At 49.7% G+C, this 21962-nt stretch overlaps 1 protein-coding gene across 1 annotated transcript; it reads left to right on the top strand.

Annotated features, from left to right (window-relative positions):
• Positions 1–5502: 5502 nt before the first annotated feature.
• Positions 5503–7283, top strand: LOC147115889 (G protein-coupled receptor 35-like). Its single transcript, XM_085991986.1, has 2 exons — positions 5503–5524; positions 6210–7283. Exons 1-2 carry the CDS (start codon positions 5503–5505, stop codon positions 7118–7120), a joined length of 933 nt encoding a protein of 310 aa, XP_085848112.1. The 3' UTR covers positions 7121–7283.
• The last annotated feature ends 14679 nt before the right edge of the window (positions 7284–21962 follow it).

Genomic DNA, 21962 nt, shown 5'->3' with positions numbered 1-21962 from the left:
CTTTATAAAGCGCTTGTTAGGCCACAACTAGAGTATTGCATCCAGTTCTGGTCACCACACTTTAGGAAGGATGTGATGGCCCTTGAGAGGGTGCAGAGGAGATTTACCAGAATGGTTCCTGGGATGGGGGATCTTAGCTACAAGGACAGATTAAAAAAGATGGATTTGTTTTCATTAGAGCAAAGGAGGTTGCGGGCTGATTTGATAGAGGTGTACAAGATTATGACGGGTTTGGATAGGCTAGACGGGGAAAGGCTGTTCCCACTAGTTGATGGTACAAAGACTAGGGAACACAGTTTTAAGGTTTTGGGCAAGAGATACAGGGGGGATGTGAGGAAAAACTTTTTTACGCAGTGCGTGGTGATGACCTAGAATTTGCTGCCGATGGAAGTGATGGAAGCGGAGACACTCAATGTTTTCAAAGGGAGACTGGATTGGCACTTGAGGGAAATAAACCTGCAAGGTTACGGGGATAGAGCAGGGGAATGGGACTGACTGGATTGCTCTGCAGAGAGCCGGCACGGACTGGATGGGCTGATTGGCCTCCTTCTGCACCATTATGACTCTATGGGGGACAAATTCAGTTGCTTTGTGCCTCCCGTTAGTACGCATAGGTTGCTAATGGGAGGCACAAAGCAACTAGCACCCAGGCACGGTGCCACCAATGCCTCCCACGAAATTCAGCGGGATGTTAGCGGCGGCGGTAACCATTAGTCATCGCCGTGCACTGCGCCCCGGCCGCGATCTTCGGTAGTGCCCCCTGACTTACCACCGGACGCTATATCCGACGGGGTCGGGGGGGCCTACCTGCAGCCGGGGCGGCGCTAATTAAAGGCGAGGTGCCGGGCGGCCACTTTTGTTGCTGGCCGCCTACCAGCACCTGCCCCCGTTGCCGTCCCCGGCCTCCTCTTCAGCCCCCCCATGGAGAGCCGACTGCGCTCCATGAGCTCGGCACTTCTCTTGAGTGCGGGCTCTTTTGCCGGCTCTTCGATCCCTGGTGGCCCAGTTGGGCCCCGGGTTGCGCTACGCAAGGCCCCTCCCCTTTAAGAAGGGGAGGAAGGCCTGCAATACCGCGGCGTGATGTGCCGGCGCGCATGGCGCTGTGGCACATAGCACCGCGATATTCCCTCGCAGCACCTCAAGAGGGAGGCGGGGCACTTCTAGTAGCGCCCCGCTTCCCTCTTGGGGCGCTACCATTCAATTTTGGCCGCGGGGGCGCTAATTTGTTCATGGCACTATGGGGCACGACTCAATTTTTCCCCCTATGACTCTATGACACTGGTAGATCAGTGTTTTTTTTTAAACTTTATTAACTGCTACATTACTGCACAGTTCACCTGCAAGTTACAGTAAGAACAAAAAAGATAATTAATTTTGGGGGGAAATAATGGGTTTCCCCATGGGAGTACTTGTATTTTTTGGATGAGGAGAATGACACTGATATAGAAAAGGCAAGGATGGAGGAAATGAGAGTGAATCACCACAGAAGAACTACAATCCTACCCGTTAATACCCACTCCTCAGGGTTTACCGGCCTCACAGGACTTATCCTGATTTATTAACCCCTCATGCATTAGAATGTTGCATTTCCTGTGGATATTATTGGGTATTAGGCCAACTGCTAGCTGAAGCCTTGCAGCCCACTTCAACGAGGAGCATTGGATTATCTGTAGTTAATAAAATGATCACCTAATTGAATTTATTTGTATTGGTTCCTTCTAAGCAGCCTTGGGTTCTCTCTGTTACATCAATCAAGCATAAAGAAAGTCCCCAATGCTCTGTTTAAGTAGGTGTCACAATTTAGCAATATTTCAAAGGACCTGCTAAACAAAAAGGTCAAGCAACCGACTTTTACAGACTAGCTGGATTCCCACAGATATGGGATGCACTCATTTAGCCTTGAAAATGCCATATGACAACCCACTCAATTTCACCAGTAGAAGGACATCTATTGCATTAACGTGCATCTAGTGCTGCAATGTTAATGGAATAGCCAGCCCCAGGATAATTTGCCAGGTTTTCAGCAGTGACACATAGGCAGATGGAAATCCAGCACCATCACGCTTCTTGGCGTTTGAGGGAAATGCAGCCCCAATTGTCCAATGAAACCAATAGTATCTGTGATGCGTCAGTGTCCCATCCTATTTATAAATTACCAACCACCAAAATTCAAATGTTAAAATCTGTGAGACTACTTTCTCTTTGCCATTTGTTCTTAATGGTTGTAAGATATATTGGATAGAAAAATAGATAACTTATCAAAGGACTGAGAAAACATTACAAGGGTGAGAATTTTCTCAATGTCATCTCACTCCAAGACCTATTAAATCCTTTAGATACACTCCAGCCTAGATTAATTTTTCTTCTTTATAATGTTCATGGTGGGAGGTTTCAAAATATTCTAATTTCTTTATTTCTACTGTTGTAAGATTCCATAACTGAATTACACAATTTGATTTGAATAAAATTTAATTAGCCTTTAATGACTGTTGCTGATATTAGCAGACAAACACTTAACACATTGCTATGACATTTCTTTGCCTGTTATTTTAAAGCAGGCATTAGGCTATTTATTTTAGAATGACCAAGAAGTGTCATACAAACGCATTGGGCTGGATTTTCTCAGCGGTATCAGGATGGTGGCGGGACAGCTGGTTGCCGGGTTCCGGTCCCGCTTCCGGCTGCAACCGCTCTGTCAAAGGGATTTTCTCTTGATTGGCCTTGTTAAGCCTGCCCTGCGGGCTTCACGGACAATTAACAGGAAACGGGTCTGATGATGTCATTTCATGACACATTGAATTTGGCAGTTGTTCTGTCAGTGTTTTACAGCATTGAGGTGCTGCAAACACTGATAAGAACTGCACAGAGGTGGATGGTTGCACCCAGGCTCTCCAATAACACCCTCCATATGCTTATGGAGGGAGTCACAGCATGCAGGGAGGTTCTCTTCCCTTCCAAGGGCGGAGGAGACTTCCCCAGGATACCAACACAGCCTGTTGCACATTGCCCAGGAGGGCAAAAGCAGGGACGTCGTCAGGAGGACCAGGCTGCAGTGGCGCAAACCTTTCAATGATCTCAGTGGGTCACGAAACGTTACTGCAAAGCCACACTCAAACTCACCGTGCTGTGCCACTCAACACATCCCCATCACTCTGCCTTCCCTATCCTTCTCCTGCACATCTTTACTGACACCAACTTACCTTGCACCTCCACCCAATCCTCTCTATCTACATTATCACTTCTCCATCTCACCAGCCACCTCTCACACTCACCCTCATCCTACTGCAAGCATACCAACTAACAACACACAAGGGTAGGCACTTAAAATGTTTAGCCAATGTCCATGTGAAGTTTCTGGTGATGTGTTGTCATACAGTGAAATCTATATTTTCAAAACTGCCCCTTATTGGACAGATCTGTGCGCACCTTGAGAAGTGTCTTACTGAGTTCCAGTGAATGTTGAGACACAACTTCTGCTATAGTGATGAGTGTGCATGGAATGGCTTGGACATTAAAGGGATGCTTTATGGTGCTGGTGTGGGGTGGTGTCAACCTGGCGCATCATGTGGCAGCCAGGGTTTAAAGCATCAAGTGAAGTAAATCTGGGCAGCAATGTTGTTATGGGCTGATGCCCTGTGTCCTTTGCAGCATCAGGTGATGGCGAAGAAGGTTGGTGTTGTTGTTGATGCAGCTGGTGTGCCCGGTGATGTTGGTATTGGGGCATGGAAGGAATCAGAGGAGCAAGGTGAGATAGTTACTAGGGCAGCGATGTTGCTGCAATAGATGGCAGCTGCAGGTGAGATGACAGAAGCAATCTGTCAATGGTGAGAGAGGTTGTTCCAATGAGGTGGCACTGGACATACAGTTGCATCTAACCACTTGCAAGCTGAAGAAATCTCTATATGTCTTACAAATGCAGTAACCAACAGTTTCTGCACTCTGAAACTGACCACCTGCAACATGGCATCCTTTACACCACTTCTGCAGCTGTCAGCTTATCAGATACATCAGAGCAGGCTCAACTCATGCCAGGGTGAGCTGGCGTGTTCCCCGAGCAGTGGGTAACCTGTGGGGGAGCACCTAAAATTGGAAGGAAGCCTCAAAATTCCATTAAATTGTCTCTTAACAAGCCATTTAATGAGTTCAATTGTCTCCCCCGCTGCTTGGTGTCAGGTCAGTTCTCCGCTGACTGACCCGACACCTGGGAGACTCGCGTGGAGACAGGTTGACAGCAGATTTCCTACCTGCTGTCAATCTTAGCTATTTTGACAGCGAACCTGCCTCTAAACCTGCACTCTGAGCGCCAGCAAAATCAAGCCCATTAAATGTTTGCTTGCTAATGTTGTCAACAATGATGGTGTTTAATGTCACTGCTACAAAGCAATAGCTTAATCTGTATAAGGTTTTTATTTTCATTTGATTTTTTCATAGCTTAAGAAATTGGCTTTATAATGTCATTTTGAAGGATTACTACTGTATTGTGGCATTTTAGAAGTCCTTATAATTTTTATTAGCAAAGTTTTGGAAGAGAAAAAAACACAGCAATTTCATAATATCTGACTCTCCTTGTTGTTGAACATATACAAGCAAGTAACCAATTATTTACAGGAAAGGTACAGAGAAAAATTGCGTAGTATACAGGAAAAGCCTAATCATGATCTGAGAGCACTTAACCTCCAGGGTTAGCAATAGTCAACAATAGAGCCGTCCAGTATATTGTACAGTTCATTTAAATTGGACAGTAGGGCTTGGCAGCAGTCTTCAAAGAGGAAGTGTGCAGTTATCATGTTACAAGTGTTGAACAAAATGAATCGAACTTGTAAGTATCTCAGTAATACTTGTAGTATTTGTAGTCTTTGATAGACCACTTTGATAATAGGGGCATTGATGTATTGCAGTAGAAAATTAGAAGGACACCCAGTGGGTCAAAACTTTGATTGCTGACCTACTGACTGACCAACATTTTAGCAGCAAGCCACTAATTGCATTGCCGTTGTGCAGTGGGTGATGACAGAGCTCAGTGCTTCTGTGAAATGCATACATTATACATTGCTTACTGGCTTCTGATTACCAGTGAATTTTTTTTCTTAACTGGAGCTGACAGGACATTAGCTCTTTTTAACAGTGGGAATAGAAAGTTAGTTAAAGAAAGGCTTTGCATCAAAACTGGCTATTTCAGCCATTCTCACTTTTGCCAATACTAGCCTGTGATGGATTGGAGACCTGTCTTATTGCAAATCACACTAGACTCCAAAGGGTTAATGCTGCAATCCCATGCTAACAGCACAGATTGGAGATGGGCTGCAACATTGCACGGGATTATGGAATTAGCGTTTATATTCTTAAAATTTCTTGATGGTAATTCACAGATTAGTTGTATTGTTAGAATCAAAGGTGGTCTGCTTCTCTGTATCAGGGAAAAAGCATGTCCTGATCAATGTATTAATGTCACATCAAAGGAGACTGACCCTGACAAAATGGATTGTCTAAAAAGTATCACAGATGATCACTATTATCACTGATGGTAAGTACTATATCAGAAAAATCTGTTCGGCAGTTTGATTGGAAATCATTTCCCAGGATAATGTTTAATTCAAAGTATACCTTTATCCCAGTTTGGACAAACAAAGAGAGAGAGGGTAAACTGGGGCCCCATATCAAGAATTCTTTAGCAAATCTCAGCTGCTTGGAGAAACAAACGAGTTGTGACTAATGGAACAGTCCATGAATATCTGGTCTCCTGTATAAACTTCCCTTCATTGATATTCGTCTGAATAAAAAAGTAAGATTACAGGAACAGTCACAACTTTGTGATGTATTATTTTAAAACAGATATTGCGCAATGAGTAAAGTTCTGTAATCTAATGAAATATCTTACTACTTTTTAATTTTACTCAATATGCCAGTCATAATGTTTAATGGATTGATCTACTATGTAAAAGTAATGTATTATTTTCAGTCTGTACCCCATTGGTGTAATGGTTCCTTGCTCACCCTGTAGGCTGCAAGTCCTGATCACTTTGCGCATAAAGGTTTGGTTCATAGGCTTGCTGTGGATGTAGATCTTAGTATTGGGCATGAGAAAAAGTATTGGAAGTGCACCAAAATTGTAACAATTACCAGCTGTTTTACATTGTCCTAGCACAACAATGGCTTCTGAGATGTAGTATAAAGGCAGCATTATAATATTATTTCTCTGTCCCTTTCAGCAAGCGAGTGTTTTTGGAGCAACTATACACTGAACGACACGAGTAAATTCACATATTTGTTTCAACTTGGAGTGTATACACCAACATTTATTCTGGGACTGATCATTAATTCAGTTGTATTGTGGATGTTGTGCTTTAAGATAAAGAAGTGGACAGTTTCTATGATTTACCTGATCAACTTAATAATTTCAGACATCTCTGTCCTTATCTCCCTGCCTTTCAAAGTCTATGCCAACCATATTGGGGTGGCATGGGGTCTGGGTTGGGCATTCTGCAAGCTTTTGGAATTGCTGTACTATCTGAACACATATGCAAGTATCCTGCTAATAACATGCATCTGCATGGATCGGTACATTGCCATAAGATATCCTTTCCTTTCAAGAACCTTCAGATCGCCAAAGAAAACTGTGGTCATATGCATTGTCATTTGGTGTATTCTCTGCTTGGAAAGCTGGCACATTTATCTTCAATGCGATTCATCAACATGCTTCCAACAGTTTCCTACAGTATGGGATACGGCTGCAAATATCTTTCCCCAAATGATATTTTTAGTTTCTGCATTTATCATGATTTTTTGCTCCATTCAGATTATCAGAATCCTCCGAAAAAGTGGTCCTGAAAAGGCAGGCAATAGTTTTGGAAATAAATCTGTGAAAATCATAATTTCAAATGTATTAATTTTCCTTCTCTGTTTTACGCCTTGTCATGTATCAATGCTACTGCTAATTTTAATACAAGGATGTTTTATATCAGAGAAGTACTTGATACCCGTACACACGGTTGTTCAAATTTCTATTTGCTTGGCAAAAGTAAACTGTTGTCTAGATGCAGTCTACTATTATTTTGTTATTAAAGAGTTCTGGGAAAGAAAAGCAAGCCAAAAGAAAAGTAATACAAATGAAAAAATTTAAACCATCTGTCAACTGGCAATCAAGTTGGAGCACCTCTGTCCTGCTTACCTACAGTAATGATCATTTTTGCACTTGAAAATCAACACTCTAGCAGTTCAGCTGTACTGCTACATGTCCAATTTTATTTGCAGCATTCTTTCTGTAATACAATTTTGATTTTGTGAGGCAATTAGTAATAAAGGGAAATATGTAAAATCTTAGGTATGAAATATCTTTGTCAATTACTTTCAAGGATCATCAAAATGACTGGGCACACAAAAGGGAGACTGACAAGTCAAAGCAAAATATGTCTTTTTGTTCCTGTTTTCAGGGAAACGTGGTCTACATGCGACCTAACCCGTGATCCTTAAAGGGACTGCTGTAGGCCACCATAGGTGCAGGAGTGCTCTTCTTAGCTCCACAGACATCTTTGAGATCGTTGCTGGCCCCCACACACCCCCCTACCTCACGCCTGATTGCTTCACCCCTCTCCCATTCTACTCCCTCCCTCTCCTGGTCACCCCTTCCCTCCTGATCGCTTGCCCCCCTCTCCCAGGACCTACCTGAGGGCTGCTGCTGGCACCGAAATTGAAAACCTCTTCACCAGCGAGCTGCCTGGGGACGCTCAGCAGGCCTCTGTAGCTCACTGGTGTCATGTAAATATGGCCTGATAAAAAAAAGACTATAGTGCCATTTATGACCTCAGAATGTCCCAAAGCGCTTTACAACCGATTAAGTACCTTTTGAGGTACAGTCACTGTTGTAATGTAGGAAGCACAGCAGCCAATTTGCACACAGCAAGCTCCCGCAAACAGCAATGTGATAATGACTAGATAATCTGTTTTAGGGATGTTGGTTGAGGGATAAATATTGACCAGGACAATGGAGAAAACTCTTCTTTGAAATAGTGCCATGGTATTTTTACATCCACCTGAGAGGTTTAACATCCCATCTGAAAGACGGCACTGTTATGAATCTTATGATCCATGAAGAAGGACTCATGAAATCTTAAATGAGTCCAAATCTGTGAAATCAGTACCATCAGTCAACATCCTTGGCTACTGGGTGGGCAACGGTGTCATCAAACCGGACCCGGAGCGACTTCGTCCACTTCAGGAGCTCCCTCCCCCTACGAATCTCGGCTCTCTTCGTCGGGCACTCGGCATGTTCTCCTATTATGCGAAGTGGATACCCCACTTCTCCAACAAGATCCAGCCCCTGCTTCACACGAAGTCAGTTCCATTGGAGGCAACGGCTATTTCAGCTTTCAACCTCCTCAAGTGACAACTGGAAAAAGCCACGCTTCACTCCATTGATGAAAATCTCCCTTTCGTGGTCGCGTGCGATGCATCGGAGGTGGCGATCTCGGCTACCTTGAATCAAGGTGGTCGACCCGTTGCATTTCTGTCCAGAACTTTGCAGGGTAGCGAGCTCCATTATCCTCCTGTCGAGAAGGAGGCTACGGCCATCATCAAAGCTGTACGTCAATGGAGTCATTTTCTCGCTCGTTGCCATTTCACACTTTTTACCTGGACAGCGCTCCATGGCCTTTATGCTGGATAACCGGAAACGCACTAAGATCAAGTATAACAAAATACAACTCTGGAGGATGGAATTGGCCGCCTTTGGATACACCATACATTATCGACCCGGCAAAGAGAATGTGGCCCTGGATACCCTCACGCGGGCATTCTGCTCTTCGATGTCAACTTCGACCCTTGCGGATCTTCACACTGACTTATGCCATCCTGGTGTTACCTGTATGCTGCACTTTGTGTGATCTAAAAATTTCCCATTTTCTATGGAAGATGTGAAAAGAACATGCTCCTCCTGTAGAATTTGTGCGGAATTAAAACCGCAATTCTTCCGTCCATCGCGTGGCTCGCTCATACACGCTATGCAGCCTATGCAGTGACTCAGCATTGACTTTAAAGGGCCATTGCCTTCCTCAACACGAAACACCTACTTACTTACTATGGTGGACAAATATTCACGCTTTCCCTTTGCTTTCCCCTGTCCCAATATGTTTACTTCCACAGTGATCAAATGCCTCGATCAAGTCTTTTCCCTTTGCGGTACGGCCAATTTCATCCACTCTGATCGGGGTCCCTCCTTCATGTCAAGCGAACTCAAAAGTTATCTTTCCCAACGGGGAATCGCCACAAGTAAAATGACACCGTATCATCTCATCGGTAACGGACAGGTTGATAGATACAACGCTATCATTTGGAATGCTGTTCATCTTGCATTGAGGTCACGCAACCTGCCAGACCAGCAGTGGGAAACTGTGCTCCCTGACGTGTTGCATTCCATCAGGTCTCTTCTTTCCACGTCCACCAATGTCATGCCTCATGAGCGATTCTTCAGGTTCCAGCGTCGCTACACACATGGGACGTCCCTACCATTATGGTTGGCAGCTCCCGGCCCCGTGCTGCTCCAAAGATTCATCCGATCTGCCAAAAATGATCCCCTCACAGACGAGGTGGAGTTAACGGACGTTAATCCCACTTACGCGCACGTGCAGTACCCTGATGGCCGGGAGTCCACCGTTTCACTCAGAGATCTAGCTCCCTGTCCAACCAGTCCCACGGACCCAAATGATAGAGGGTCCCACAGTAATGATGCCAACACTCTGCGCTCCTTTGAAGATGACGCCCTACCTGGGGCATCAAGAGATCTGCCGGCTACTCCACCGGATCAACTCAGGGAGCCGAGCACTCCCCATGGGATGGCCACCCGAAGCCAGGACGCCAGTCAATTCCCACCTACCAAACAAAATGAAGCCAGCTCTGCGCCTGTGGGGACCCACACCCGGAGTCACGATCTCCCCAGTCTCCCTCAGGTCGATCAAGGCGACACGGGCCCTGTCGACCTACCAGTACGGATCAAGCGACCCAGGAACCCAGACACGGTCCGGGGAGACGTGCCTTCCAGCCACAAGTGAAGAGCTAAAAGACTGCGGCTATTCGTGGTCCAGCTAATCCGTTAAAAGGAAGTCATCGGACTTCCAAATCTTTAGGGAGGAAGAATGTTTTGAATCTTATGATCCATGAAGAAGGACTCATGAAATAATACTGGAAGGCCAGCTGGTGGCGCCATCCAAGGAGTATAAATACTCGGGCGTGGGCCCAGCTTGCCCAGGACATTTTGTAAACAGGAACTAGTGAAAGATAAAGACCTCCATGTTTTGAAACAAGTTGATTAAAGCCTTGTTTTATACTGGAACCAAGTGCGTAGTGAGTTTTATTAAGTCAGGCACCTCCAACATTGCAGCACTCCCTTAGTACTGCACTGAAGTGTCAGCCTAGATCAGGTGCTCAAGTCTCTGGAGTGGGGCGTGCACCCACAACTTTCTGACTCAGAGGCAAGAGTGCTACCACTGAGCCACAGCTGACACAGCCTAACGCCCAATATCGGGAGCGCTTCAGATTGTTCCCTGCACCCAGTTTGCGCTGGCCTGCTGGCCTGAGCCGATTTCTAGCCAATATGTTTAAATTGCTATGGGCTGATAAACATCGCAAGTTGTTATTACAGACTTTACCATTCATGGCCAGATGTGATGAGGTCAACAGATTACTAAATTAATTCTGAACTTAACTGATGTCGAGTGCAGTAAGAGGTGCTATCTTACTATGCAGCTCTGAAAGATAGATTACTACACTTGTGCAGGAAGTGGCAAAACAAGTAAAGTTCCTGAAATTAGGTTTTGCTCATCAGCTCAAATTATGTTTTCCAGAAGTATGATGTTCTCTTCATGTGTGTTAATGTTGAGATTGAGACCATCCACAACTCCCCGCTTTTCCCTTTCACCCAAGCTCAAACATTCCCATACCTTCTGGACTCAACATCGAGTTCAATGATTTCAGGCCATAACCTCTGCCCCATCCTTTTTTTTCCATATTTTTTCTCTCTCACATGGCAGCTGTCGATCATTCTGCCAGTGCCATTTACACTTCATCTAGAGTCATCTTTTGTTTCTTAACTTGTCCCATTACCATCTCCTTTTGCCTTGCACCATCATCCCTTTTGTCTCTTAATCTCTCCTGCCTTCCATCCTATCACAGACCTTCCCTTTTGTTCTTTCCTCCCCTCCCCCCTTTCCCTGCCCCTACACTTGCTTAAAAACCTGATCCATCTCCAACTTTTTCCAGTTCTGACGAAGGGTCATCGACCTGAAACGTTAACTCTGTTTCTCTCCCCACATATGCTGCCTGACCTGCTGAGTATTTCCAGCATTTTCTGTTTTTATTCCCATACCTCTCCCTCTCTAGCCATGACCCTGCTTTCTGTCTCTATATTCCGCCTCCTGCACTCTCCAAACTCATCTCATCCATGACCAACCAAATTCCATTCATGGCCCCTATGCTAGTTGACGTTGTAAAGAGCCCTACCTGTTGACAGAAATAAAGATAGTCCCTGAGGAGGCGGGTTTGGAGGTGGGTCCGCAGCAAAAATAGGAAAAAATGGCTTCAGACTACCATCCCATCCCCCGCGTGATTTTCGTGAGCGTTAGGTCAGCTGCTCCCAAACTGACCCGACTGGAACGGGTGGGACAGGTAGTTAAGGCAGTTAACAGCCTGTTAACTGCCTTGCTAATCCTATTTTTATAGTGGTTTCCCATTTTCGTGCCTCTGGCTCCTGTTTCAGCTGCAAGGAGTTGAGTTTCTCAAGGACATGATTTGTAGTCATTGGTGCAACACTTTAAAAGCACTCCTGTAACATGGCTGACATTCACATGCAACAACTTTGTTGTTGGAGGTTTGGGAAAAGATTTTACAAATCTACTGACCCTGTGACTGTTCAAGCTGACACCCACCTGCAGTGCTACCTGATTAGAATAGTTTCAGGCCACTTTGAGTGTGCGCTTGCAAGCTTCTTGCCTCAACTGAAATCTATAGCAACGGGATGGGAACCATTTACATCCTCTCATCCTGGTCATCAGATTCAGAGAAAGAGCAGCCGCAGCAGCACCACAACCAGCCACAACAACAGCACCAGCACCAGGAGTGCCAAACTTCTCCTCGCCCACCTGATGCTGCACTGGACACAGGGCATCAGCCCCTGACAAAATTGCTGGCCGGGAGGCCAACGATGGCTTCATAATGGCCAGATTTTCTTCAATTGATGCTGTAAACCCTGGCTGCCACATGATGCGCCAGGTTGACATCATCCCACACCAGCACCATGAAGCATCCCTTTAATGTCCAAGCTAATCCATGCATACACATCACTATAGCGGGGCTGGGGGTGGGGGGGAGTTATGACTGAACCATCACTGGAACTCAGTAAGACACTTCTCAATGTGCGCACAGATCTGTCCAATAAGGGGCACTTTTGGAAAAAGAAATTACGCTGTATGACAACACATTACCAGAAACTTCACATGGACATTGGCTAAACCTCTCAAGTGCCTACCCTTGTATGTTGTTAGTTGGTATACTTGCAGTAGGATGAGGGTGAGTGTGAGGGGTGGCTAGTGAGGTGGGGAAGTGATAAAGTAGATAGAGAGGGTTGGGTGGAGGTTCAAGTTAAGTTGGTGTCCTGGGGAGGTCTCTTCCACCCTTGGAAGGGAAGAGAACCTCCCTGCGTTCTGTGGAGAGCCTGGAGCAAGGGTTCACCTTTGTGCAGTGATTGTCAGTGTTTGCAGCACCTCAAAGCTGTCAAACACTGACAGAACAACTGTCAAAATAAAATTGTGCATGGTCCCTTTAAGGAAACCGGCAGGTGACGCATCAGCAAATTATGTCATCAGACCCGCTTCCTATTAATTGACCGGTAAGCCCGCAGGATGGGCTTAACAAGGCCAATCAAGGGAAAATCACGTCTGCAGAGTGGAGGCAGCTGGGGGCGGGACCGGAACATGGAAAACAGCTGACCTGCCTCCATCCTGCCTCCAGAATAAAATTAGAGGCCCACCTGTAAATACTGACACCCTCCCAGAGACCTTGTGTAAATACTGACATCCTCCTAGGGAGCACCGTAAATACTGACACCCTCCCAGGGACCACCTGTAAATACTGACACCCTCCCAGAGACCACCTGTAAACAATGACACCTTCCCCCGGACGACCTGTAAATATTGACACCCTCTCAGGGACCACCTGTAAATACTGACACCCTCCCAGGGGCCACCTATAAATACTGACACTCGCCCCCGGACCACCTGTAAATATTGACACCCTCCCAGGGACCACCTGTAAATACCGATACCCTCCCAGACACTACCTGTAAATACTGACATCCTCCCAGGGACCACCTGTAAATACAGACACCCTCTAAGAGACCACCTGTAAATACTGACACCCTCCTAGGGACCACCTGTAAATACTGACACCCCCCCAGAGACCACCTGTAAATACTGATACCCTCCCATGGACCACCTGTAAATACTGACACCCTCCCATGGATTACCTGTAAATATTGACACCCTCCCAGAGACCACCTGTAAATACTGACACCCTCCCAGAGACCACCTGTAAATACTGACACCCTCCCAGAGACCACCTGTAAATACTGACACCCTCCCCCGGACCACCTGTAAATACTGACACCCTCCCATGGATTACCTGTAATATTGACACCCTCCCAGAGACCACCTGTAAATACCAACACCCTCCCAGGGGCTTCCTGTAAATACTGACACCTTCCCAGGGAACACCTGTAAATACTGACATCCTCCTTGGGACCTCCTGTAAATACTGACAACCTCCCAGGGACCACCTGTAAATACTGACACCCTCCCAGAGACCACCTGTAAATATTGTCACTGTGGCGGTTCCACCGGGTGTCCCTTACTATGTATAGACATAATTCCCTTTAACTTACCTGTTTGGGCCGTTGCCCCTTTAAGACGCACCCTAGCGCGTTGACGTCGTGTCACACACCTAAACGCGTCGGCCGCCGGCCTAGTTCGGCCGTCTGCTCCCTCGATGGTCGCAACGGCCAGCCACAGTGCCGGGTGCCTCTCCCGCTCTCACGACTTCGGCCGCAACGGCCAGCCTCAGTGCCAGGTAGACGCGTCGACGTATCGGCGTGGGTCACATGACCGCCCCAAGCGCGGGCGAATGCGCTGACGTCATGACGCAGTCACGTGACGCCCAAAGCATGGGAAAACACAGCCGAGCGTGATGACGTCATCACGCTATCCAGAGGACTGTGGACTCAGTCCACGTGGCGTCCCTGCTGGGGAAAGACCTACTTCACAGTGCTCCTGCATCCAGCCGCCTTACCTGCTATATTTCGACTGTTCTTGTAAATAAACAAGTTCTAGATTGTTCTCCTGAAGTCGAACTCGATTATTTAGTAGTCATTCGTCCGATACCTACCTAGGTGAACACGAACTGCTACATTGGTGACCCAACGACGTGAATACGGGAGCTCATCAACTGTTACATTGGTGACCCAACGACGTGAATACGGGAGCGCATCAACTGCTACATTGGTGACCCAACGACGTGAGTGCGGGAGCTCATCAATACCGACATTGGTGACCCTGTATCCGTGAACGTTTTTCATGGACAAAACGCACAGCCTGACCCTCGTCTGCACAGAAGACAACCGACGAACAATCGACGAACAACAGCCGACGAACACCAGTTCCTACATTGGCGACCCAGTCTTTGCGAACGTATTCGCAAAGGAAGCGCAGCCAACAACAGCTACATTGGAGACCAATTTTACAGAGGTAGAGCATGACCAACGGCAACCATCGAACACAAACACCAACGCCTACAACTGGTGAGTTTTGTGATTGTCTTTCAAAAACGAAGCACGCTATGGAAGCATCAGCCGTTACGCTGTCGCTACCGCCATTCAAGGAGCTGCAACCGCCCTCGTGCTTTCTAAAGGTAGAAGCCCCATGTGCCGGGAACATCGATGCGGCACAGACCACGCACGTGCTTACGGTCTCCATATTCGATATTTCTACCGCCACACGGATCGTCCGCCTCTACGACATCTCCCAGTGCAACAGCAAGCATGAATCCCTCCAAGCGCGGGGTTCGCAGGTTTTCGAGCCCGCAAGATCGGAGCGCGCCCCCGCGGAGATGCCACGAGGACTCGCTCCTCTCGAAACACGAGGACTCGCTCCTCTCGCAACATGAGGACTCGCTCCTCCTGAAACACGAGAACCCATCCCTCGTGAACCACGAGGACCCATCCCTCGCGAACCACGAGGACCCATCCCTCGTGAAACATGAAGACTCATGCCCCGCCGATGACACACCAGCCCGTCAGCCTGCTGGTTGTGTTACCTACCACACTTTTCGGCGAGACAAGAAGCGTGCCGCCCTCCCGGCTGTTTTCTCCTATAGCAAGAACAACTACAAGTGTTGCCGCCCTCCGGGCAGAGTTTACCCCTACCGCAATCAACATCAACCCGGACCGTTGCCGCCCTTTCTCCAGTTTTCCCCTTAACAAACGCAAACATCTACTGACGCTGCAAACATCGAGGACGGGTCCAACGGGCATCTCGCGGCCGCGATCAGCCACGTGAAAGTTGCTGTCCTCACCGATCACTGATCAACGCAGCAACTTTTCACCCTCCGTTGTGTTATCATCGTAGCACTATGGCACACACCATTCCGTGCGTTCCAGCCTCCCAAAGGTTTCACTCACCTGTCGGCGAGTTCACCGACCTCGCCTGTCAAGTCCTTCTGGATCACTCGTTTGGCGTTCCTGCAGAGTTTGTCAGAACAAGGACTTGTTTCAACATCAACGGAGACATCGCCCGCGTCCGCCCAACCTGCCCGTCACTCTGAAAAGGCCTGCTGTTTCACACATCTCCACGGTCCTTCGCCTGACGGATACGTTTTATTCACCACGACGTCCGTAAGGATCCGCTTACGACCAGCATCTTCAGACCTGGCCCGCCAAGTCGAGACAGCATGCCCGCCGAGACCACTGGCTCGTCAGACCATCTCATCTTTGGACTTTCATTAAAGCGAATTCTGGGGGGGCGCATGTGGCGGTTCCACTGGGTGTCCCTTACATATATAATGTACATAATTCACTTTAACCTAACTGTATGTATGTTACTTACCTGTTTGGGCCGTTGCCCCTTTAACTTATCTGTTTGGGCCATTGCACCTTTAAGACGCGCCCTAGCGCGCTGACGTCACATCACGTATCACGTGACGCACCTAAACGCGTTGGCCGCCGGCCTAGTTCGGCCGTCCGCTCCCTCGACGGTCGCAACGGCCAGCCACAGTGCCGGGTGCCTCTCCCGCTCCCGCGACTTCGGCCGCAACGGCCAGCCTCAGTGCCGGGTAGACGCGTCAACGTATCGGCGCGGGTCACGTGACCGCCCCAAGTGCGGGCGAATGCGCTGACATCACGACGTGGTCACGTGACGCCCGAAGCATGGGAAAACACAGCCGAGCGTGATGACGTCATCACGCTATTCAGAGGACTGTGGACTCAGTCCTCGTGGCGTCCCCACTGGGGAAAGACCTACTTCACAGCGCTCCTGCAGCCAGCCGCCTTACCTGCTATATTTTGTCTGTTCTTGTAAATAAACAACTTCTAGATTGTTCTCCTGAAGTCGAACTCGATTATTTAGTAGTCATTCGTCCGATACCTACCTAGATGAACACGAACTGCTACAACACCATCCCAGAGACCACCTCTAAATACTAACACCCTCCCAGGGAACACCTCTAAATACTGACGCCCTCCCAGAGACCACCTGTAAATATTGACACCATCCCAGAGACCACCTGTAAATACTGACACCCTCCCAGGGACCACCTGTAAATATTGACACCATCCCAGAGACCACCTCTAAATACTAACACCCTCCCAGAGACCACCTGTAAATATTGACACCATCCCAGAGACCACCTGTAAATACTGACGCCCTCCCAGAGACCACCTGTAAATATTGACACCATCCCAGAGACCACCTGTAAATACTGACACCCTCCCAGAGACCACCTGTAAATACTGACACCCTCCCAGAGACCACCTGTAAATACAGACACCCTCCCAGAGACCACCTGTAAATATTGACACCATCCCAGAGACCACCTGTAAATACTGACGCCCTCCCAGAGACCACCTGTAAATATTGACACCATCCCAGAGACCACCTGTAAATACTGACACCCTCCCAGAGACCACCTGTAAATACTGACACCCTCCCAGAGACCACCTGTAAATACAGACACCCTCCCAGAGACCACCTGTAAATACTCACACCCTCCCAGGGACCACCTGTAAATACTGACACCCTCCCAGGGACCACCTGTAAATACTGACACCCTCCCAGGGATCACCTGTAAATACTGACACCCTCCCAGAGACCACCTGTAAATACTCACACCCTCCCAGAGACCACCTGTAAATACAGACACCCTCCCAGAGACCACCTGTAAATACTCACACCCTCCCAGGGACCACCTGTAAATACTGACACCCTCCCAGGGACCACCTGTAAATACTGACACCCTCCCAGGGATCACCTGTAAATACTGACACCCTCCCAGGGAACACCTTGTAAGACGTTCTGAGTGTCTGACAGTTTATAGAGTTCAGGCCTGTGGAACAGACAAAAAAAAAACAATGAATCTGTGAAAGTTCTTTTACTTAAAAATCAGTAAGAGGTTACAAGTAATTATCAGAATACAAACTGTACTCAAATCATGTACTTATTACACGGATTTTCGGAAGGCGTTTGACAAAGTACCACATAGAAGGCTGGTTACCAAAATTGAGGCTCATGGAATAGATGGGTCAGTGGCAGCTTAGTTAAGGAATTGGCTTAAGGACAGAAAACAGCGAGTTGTGGTAAGTGGCTGTTTTTCATACTGGAGGATGGTAGACAGCGGTGTTCCCCAAGTGTCAGCGCGGGGGCCACTGCTTTTTTGATATATATAAATGACCTGGATATTGGAATACAGAGTAGAATTTCTAAATTTGCCGATGACACCAAACTTGGGGGTGTGGCAAACAGTGATGATGATATCAATCGACTGCAACAGGACAGAGAAAGGCTAGCAGAATGGGCAGACAAGTGGCAGATGGAATTTAATACAGAGAAGTGTGAGGTTATGCATTTTGGCAGAAGGAACAGGGAGAGGCAATATACACTTAATGGCTCAGTTTTAAAGAGTCTGCAGGGACAGAGGGACCTGGGAGTTAATGTGCATAGGTCCCTGAAGGTGGCAGGACATATTGAGAGAGTGGTTAGCAAAGCATATGGGAACTTGGGCTTCATAAATAGAGGTATTGAGTACAAAAGTAGAGAAGTTATGCTGAACCTTTATAAAGCGCTGGTTAGGCCACAACTAGTGTATTGCGTCCAGTTCTGGTCACCACACTTTAGAAAGGATGTGAAGGCCCTTGAGAGGGTGCAGAGGAGATTTACCAGAATGGTTCCGGGGATGGGGGATCTTAGCTACAAGGACAGGTTCGAGAAGCTGGATTTGTTTTCATTAGAGCAAAGGAGATAGAGGTGTGGCGACACGCCACCACTGGACATAATCCGCTCACGGCGGCACGGACAGTCTAAGCAGAAGCCCCCAGCCGGGGGCCCTTTCCTCCAGCAACTTGTTTCCCGCAGGGACAGGCTGCCGGGAGCACTTCCTGTCTGGGAAGTATTTAAGTGGATGCGCGGGCTTTTCTAGTCCCTGTTTGCCATGTGGTTAGAATAAAGCAGCTGTGTTTTCAATAGCTCTGGTCTCGACTCCCACGTTTGCCGCGGTATCTCAACACCGGTGACCCCGACGCTCAGGACGAATCCTAAGCTAGCATGGCGGATACAAACGCAGTCACGGTTAAATTACCAGACTTTTGGGAGAACCTCGCCGAAGCCTGGTTCGTTCAAGCTGAGTCCAGATTCCGGCTGAAAGGCATTACAGTCGACGCCACGAAGTACGACTACCTCATCGCCTCGCTCACCTACGCTACAGTCCCCAAGGTTTGGGCAGCGCTGCAGGATCCACCAACGGATGGCAAGTACGAACATCTGAAGGCTGCACTACTTAAAAAATTTCAAACGTCCTCTTACCAGCGCCACTGCCAACTCCTGGACCTCCCCGGCCTTGGTGACGCTTCACCATCAGACCTGCTCTCCCACATGCTGTCCCTCTCAGACGACAAAAATCCCGGCGCCCTTTTTCGCACGCTTTTCATTCGGCAGCTCCCCGCCAGCATCCGCCCGCTCATTGTGGAGTCTGGCTCCACGGACCTGAATGATATAGCCGAAAAGGCCGACCGGCTGCTCTCTGCACAAGCCGCTCGCGACGTCGCGCCCGACCTCACGGCAACGACCACGCGGTCTTCCCGGCCCGTTAGGCCCGACCGCCCTACCACTCCGGGTCACTGCTACTACCACACCCGTTTTGGCGCTAGGGCTCAACGCTGCACGCCGCCATGTACCTTCAAAACCCCCCCCCGCACCGGCCCCCGCGATGGCCGCGGGGCAGACGGAGCCCCTACTGTACGTCACTGACGACAGAACCAACCGCCGATTCCTGTGCGACACAGGGGCCCAGCACAGCATCACCCCCGCCTCCGCCCTCGAGATCCAACGCGGCACACGGGGTATCACACTGGCTGCAGCCAATGGCTCTGCCATCCGCACATATGGCACCCGTATGGTCACGCTCGACCTCGCGGGCCGCCGCTACCGCTGGGAGTTCCTCACAGCCAAGGTCCTCTGCCCACTCATCGGCGCCGACTTCCTACGCGCCCACGGCCTCCTCGTCGACATTCCGAGGCACCGCCTCGTCGACATCAACACTATGGCCCCCATCCCCGGCGCCTTTACCCCGGCCCGTTCGGCCGGCCTGACGACCTACTGCCTCGCCAACGCCACGGACGACTACTCGGCACTCCTAGCTGAGTTTCCCGCCCTCACTAACCCGACCTTTTCGGCCAAAGCCGCAAAGCACGGTGTGGAACACTATATCCCCACCAACGGCCCCCCAGTTTCTGCCCACGCCCGCAGACTCAACCCGGCCAAGCTGGAAATCGCGCGGGCCGAGTTCGCCACCATGGAACAACTCGGCATCATCCGCCGCTCCAGCAGCCCTTGGGCCTCGCCCCTCCACATCGCCCCCAAGCCCGGCGGAGGCTGGCGCCCTTGCGGGGACTACCGCCGCCTCAACGACGCCACCACCCCCGATCGATACCCGGTGCCACACATCCAGGACTTCTCGGCCCGACTGGCCGGATGAACCGTCTTTTCCAAAGTCGACCTGGTGCGCGGTTACCACCAAGTCCCCGTACACCCCGCGGACATCCCCAAAACGGCCGTCATCACCCCATTTGGCCTGTTCGAGTTCCTGAGGATGCCCTTCGGCCTCAAGAATGCAGCACAGGCTTTCCAGCGCCTTATGGACTCAGTCTTCCGGGACCTGAACTTCCTATTCGTCTATCTAGGCAACATTCTCGTGGCCAGCTCCTCCAAACAGGAACACCTCGAACACCTTCGCATCCTGTTCGGGCGCCTAGCCCAACACGGGCTCATCCTCAGCCCGGCGAAGTGCCAATTCGGCCTCACCGAGATCGATTTTCTCGGTCACCACATCACCCCTGCTGGGGCCGTCCCCCTGCCCAACAAGGTGCAGGCCGTCCAGCAATTTCCCCGCCCCACAACCATCAAGGGCCTCCAAGAGTTCCTCGGGATGGTGAACTTCTACAACAGGTTCATCCCCAGAGCTGCAGCCCTCATGAAGCCCCTATACGACTCCCTCCGAGGAAAATCCGGCAAATGGACGTAGCCTGGACCACTGACACGGCAGCCGCCTTCGACGCCACCAAAAACGCGCTCGCTGACGTCACTCTGCTCGCGCACCCGACGGCCGATGCCCGGGTCGCGCTCACCACAGACGCCTCCGACCACGCGATCGGGGCCGTGTTCGAGCAGTGGGTCAATGGCGCGTGGCAGCCACTTGCCTTCTACAGCCGCCAACTGCGCCCCCCGGAGGTCAAATACTCCACTTTCGACCGCGAGCTTCTCGCGCTCCACCTGTCGGTCCGCCATTTCAGGTTCCTCCTGGAAGGCCGCCACTTCACCGCGTATGTGGACCACAAGCCACTCACGTACGCGATGGCCAAGCACACCGAACCCTGGTCCGCTAGGCAGCAACGCCAGCTCGCGGCCGTGTCCGAGTTTACTACGGACATCCAGCACGTCTCCGGTAGAGACAACGTGGTCGCCGACTGCCTTTCCCGTCCCGCCGTCTGTGCAAATCACCTCGCGGTCGACTACGCACAACTAGCAGCAGCCCAGCTCACAGACCCAGACCTCCTCTCGGCGGCTACCAGCCTGCCAGGGCTACGCCTAGCCAAGGTCGCGCACGGGCCCAAAGCCACGGCAGTCACTTGCGACGTCTCACTCGGCCAACCCAGGCCGGTCGTCCCTGAGACCTGGCGCCGCCGCGTTTTCGACGCGCTCCACAGGCTCTCTCACCCGGGTTCCCGCGTATCCGTCAAACTCCTCTCCAAGCGCTTCGTCTGGCGCGGCCTCAGCAGAGATGTTCGGACTTGGGCCACCTCCTGCCTCGCCTGCCAACGGGCTAAGGTACAGCTGCACACCAAAGCACCCCTGGGAGACTTCGAGGTACCCAGCCGCCGCTTCGACCACGTACACGTTGACATCGTCAGTCCCCTGCCGCCATCGCAAGGCCAAACTTATCTCCTCACGATGGTCGACCGCTACACACGCTGGCCTGAGGCAGTGCCGCTGACCTCCACCACCACAGCCGACATCGCCAGGGCGTTCGTTAACACCTGGGTTGCGAGGTTCGGCGTACCGGCCGACATAACCTCCGACAGAGGCGCCCAGTTCACCTCCGAACTCTGGACAGCCACAGCACGCAACCTCGGGGTGACGCTCCACCGCACCACGGCGTACCAC

The sequence above is a fragment of the Somniosus microcephalus genome, chromosome 6 (assembly GCF_052327205.1).
Source record: "Somniosus microcephalus isolate GS21.2 chromosome 6, FLI_Smic_1.0, whole genome shotgun sequence".
In the NCBI taxonomy this organism is placed as follows: Eukaryota; Metazoa; Chordata; class Chondrichthyes; order Squaliformes; family Somniosidae; genus Somniosus; species Somniosus microcephalus.
This window is presented reverse-complemented; position numbering and strand designations above follow the sequence as displayed.

What these genes read in the sequence shown, in the direction of transcription:
- LOC147115889 (XM_085991986.1), top strand. Translation starts at nt 5,503, where the DNA reads ATGATCACTATTATCACTGATG. An exon ending in GATCACTATTATCACTGATG is followed by an intron (nt 5,525 to 6,209) that starts GTAAGTACTATA and finishes TGTCCCTTTCAG; the next exon opens with CAAGCGAGTGTTTTTGGAGC.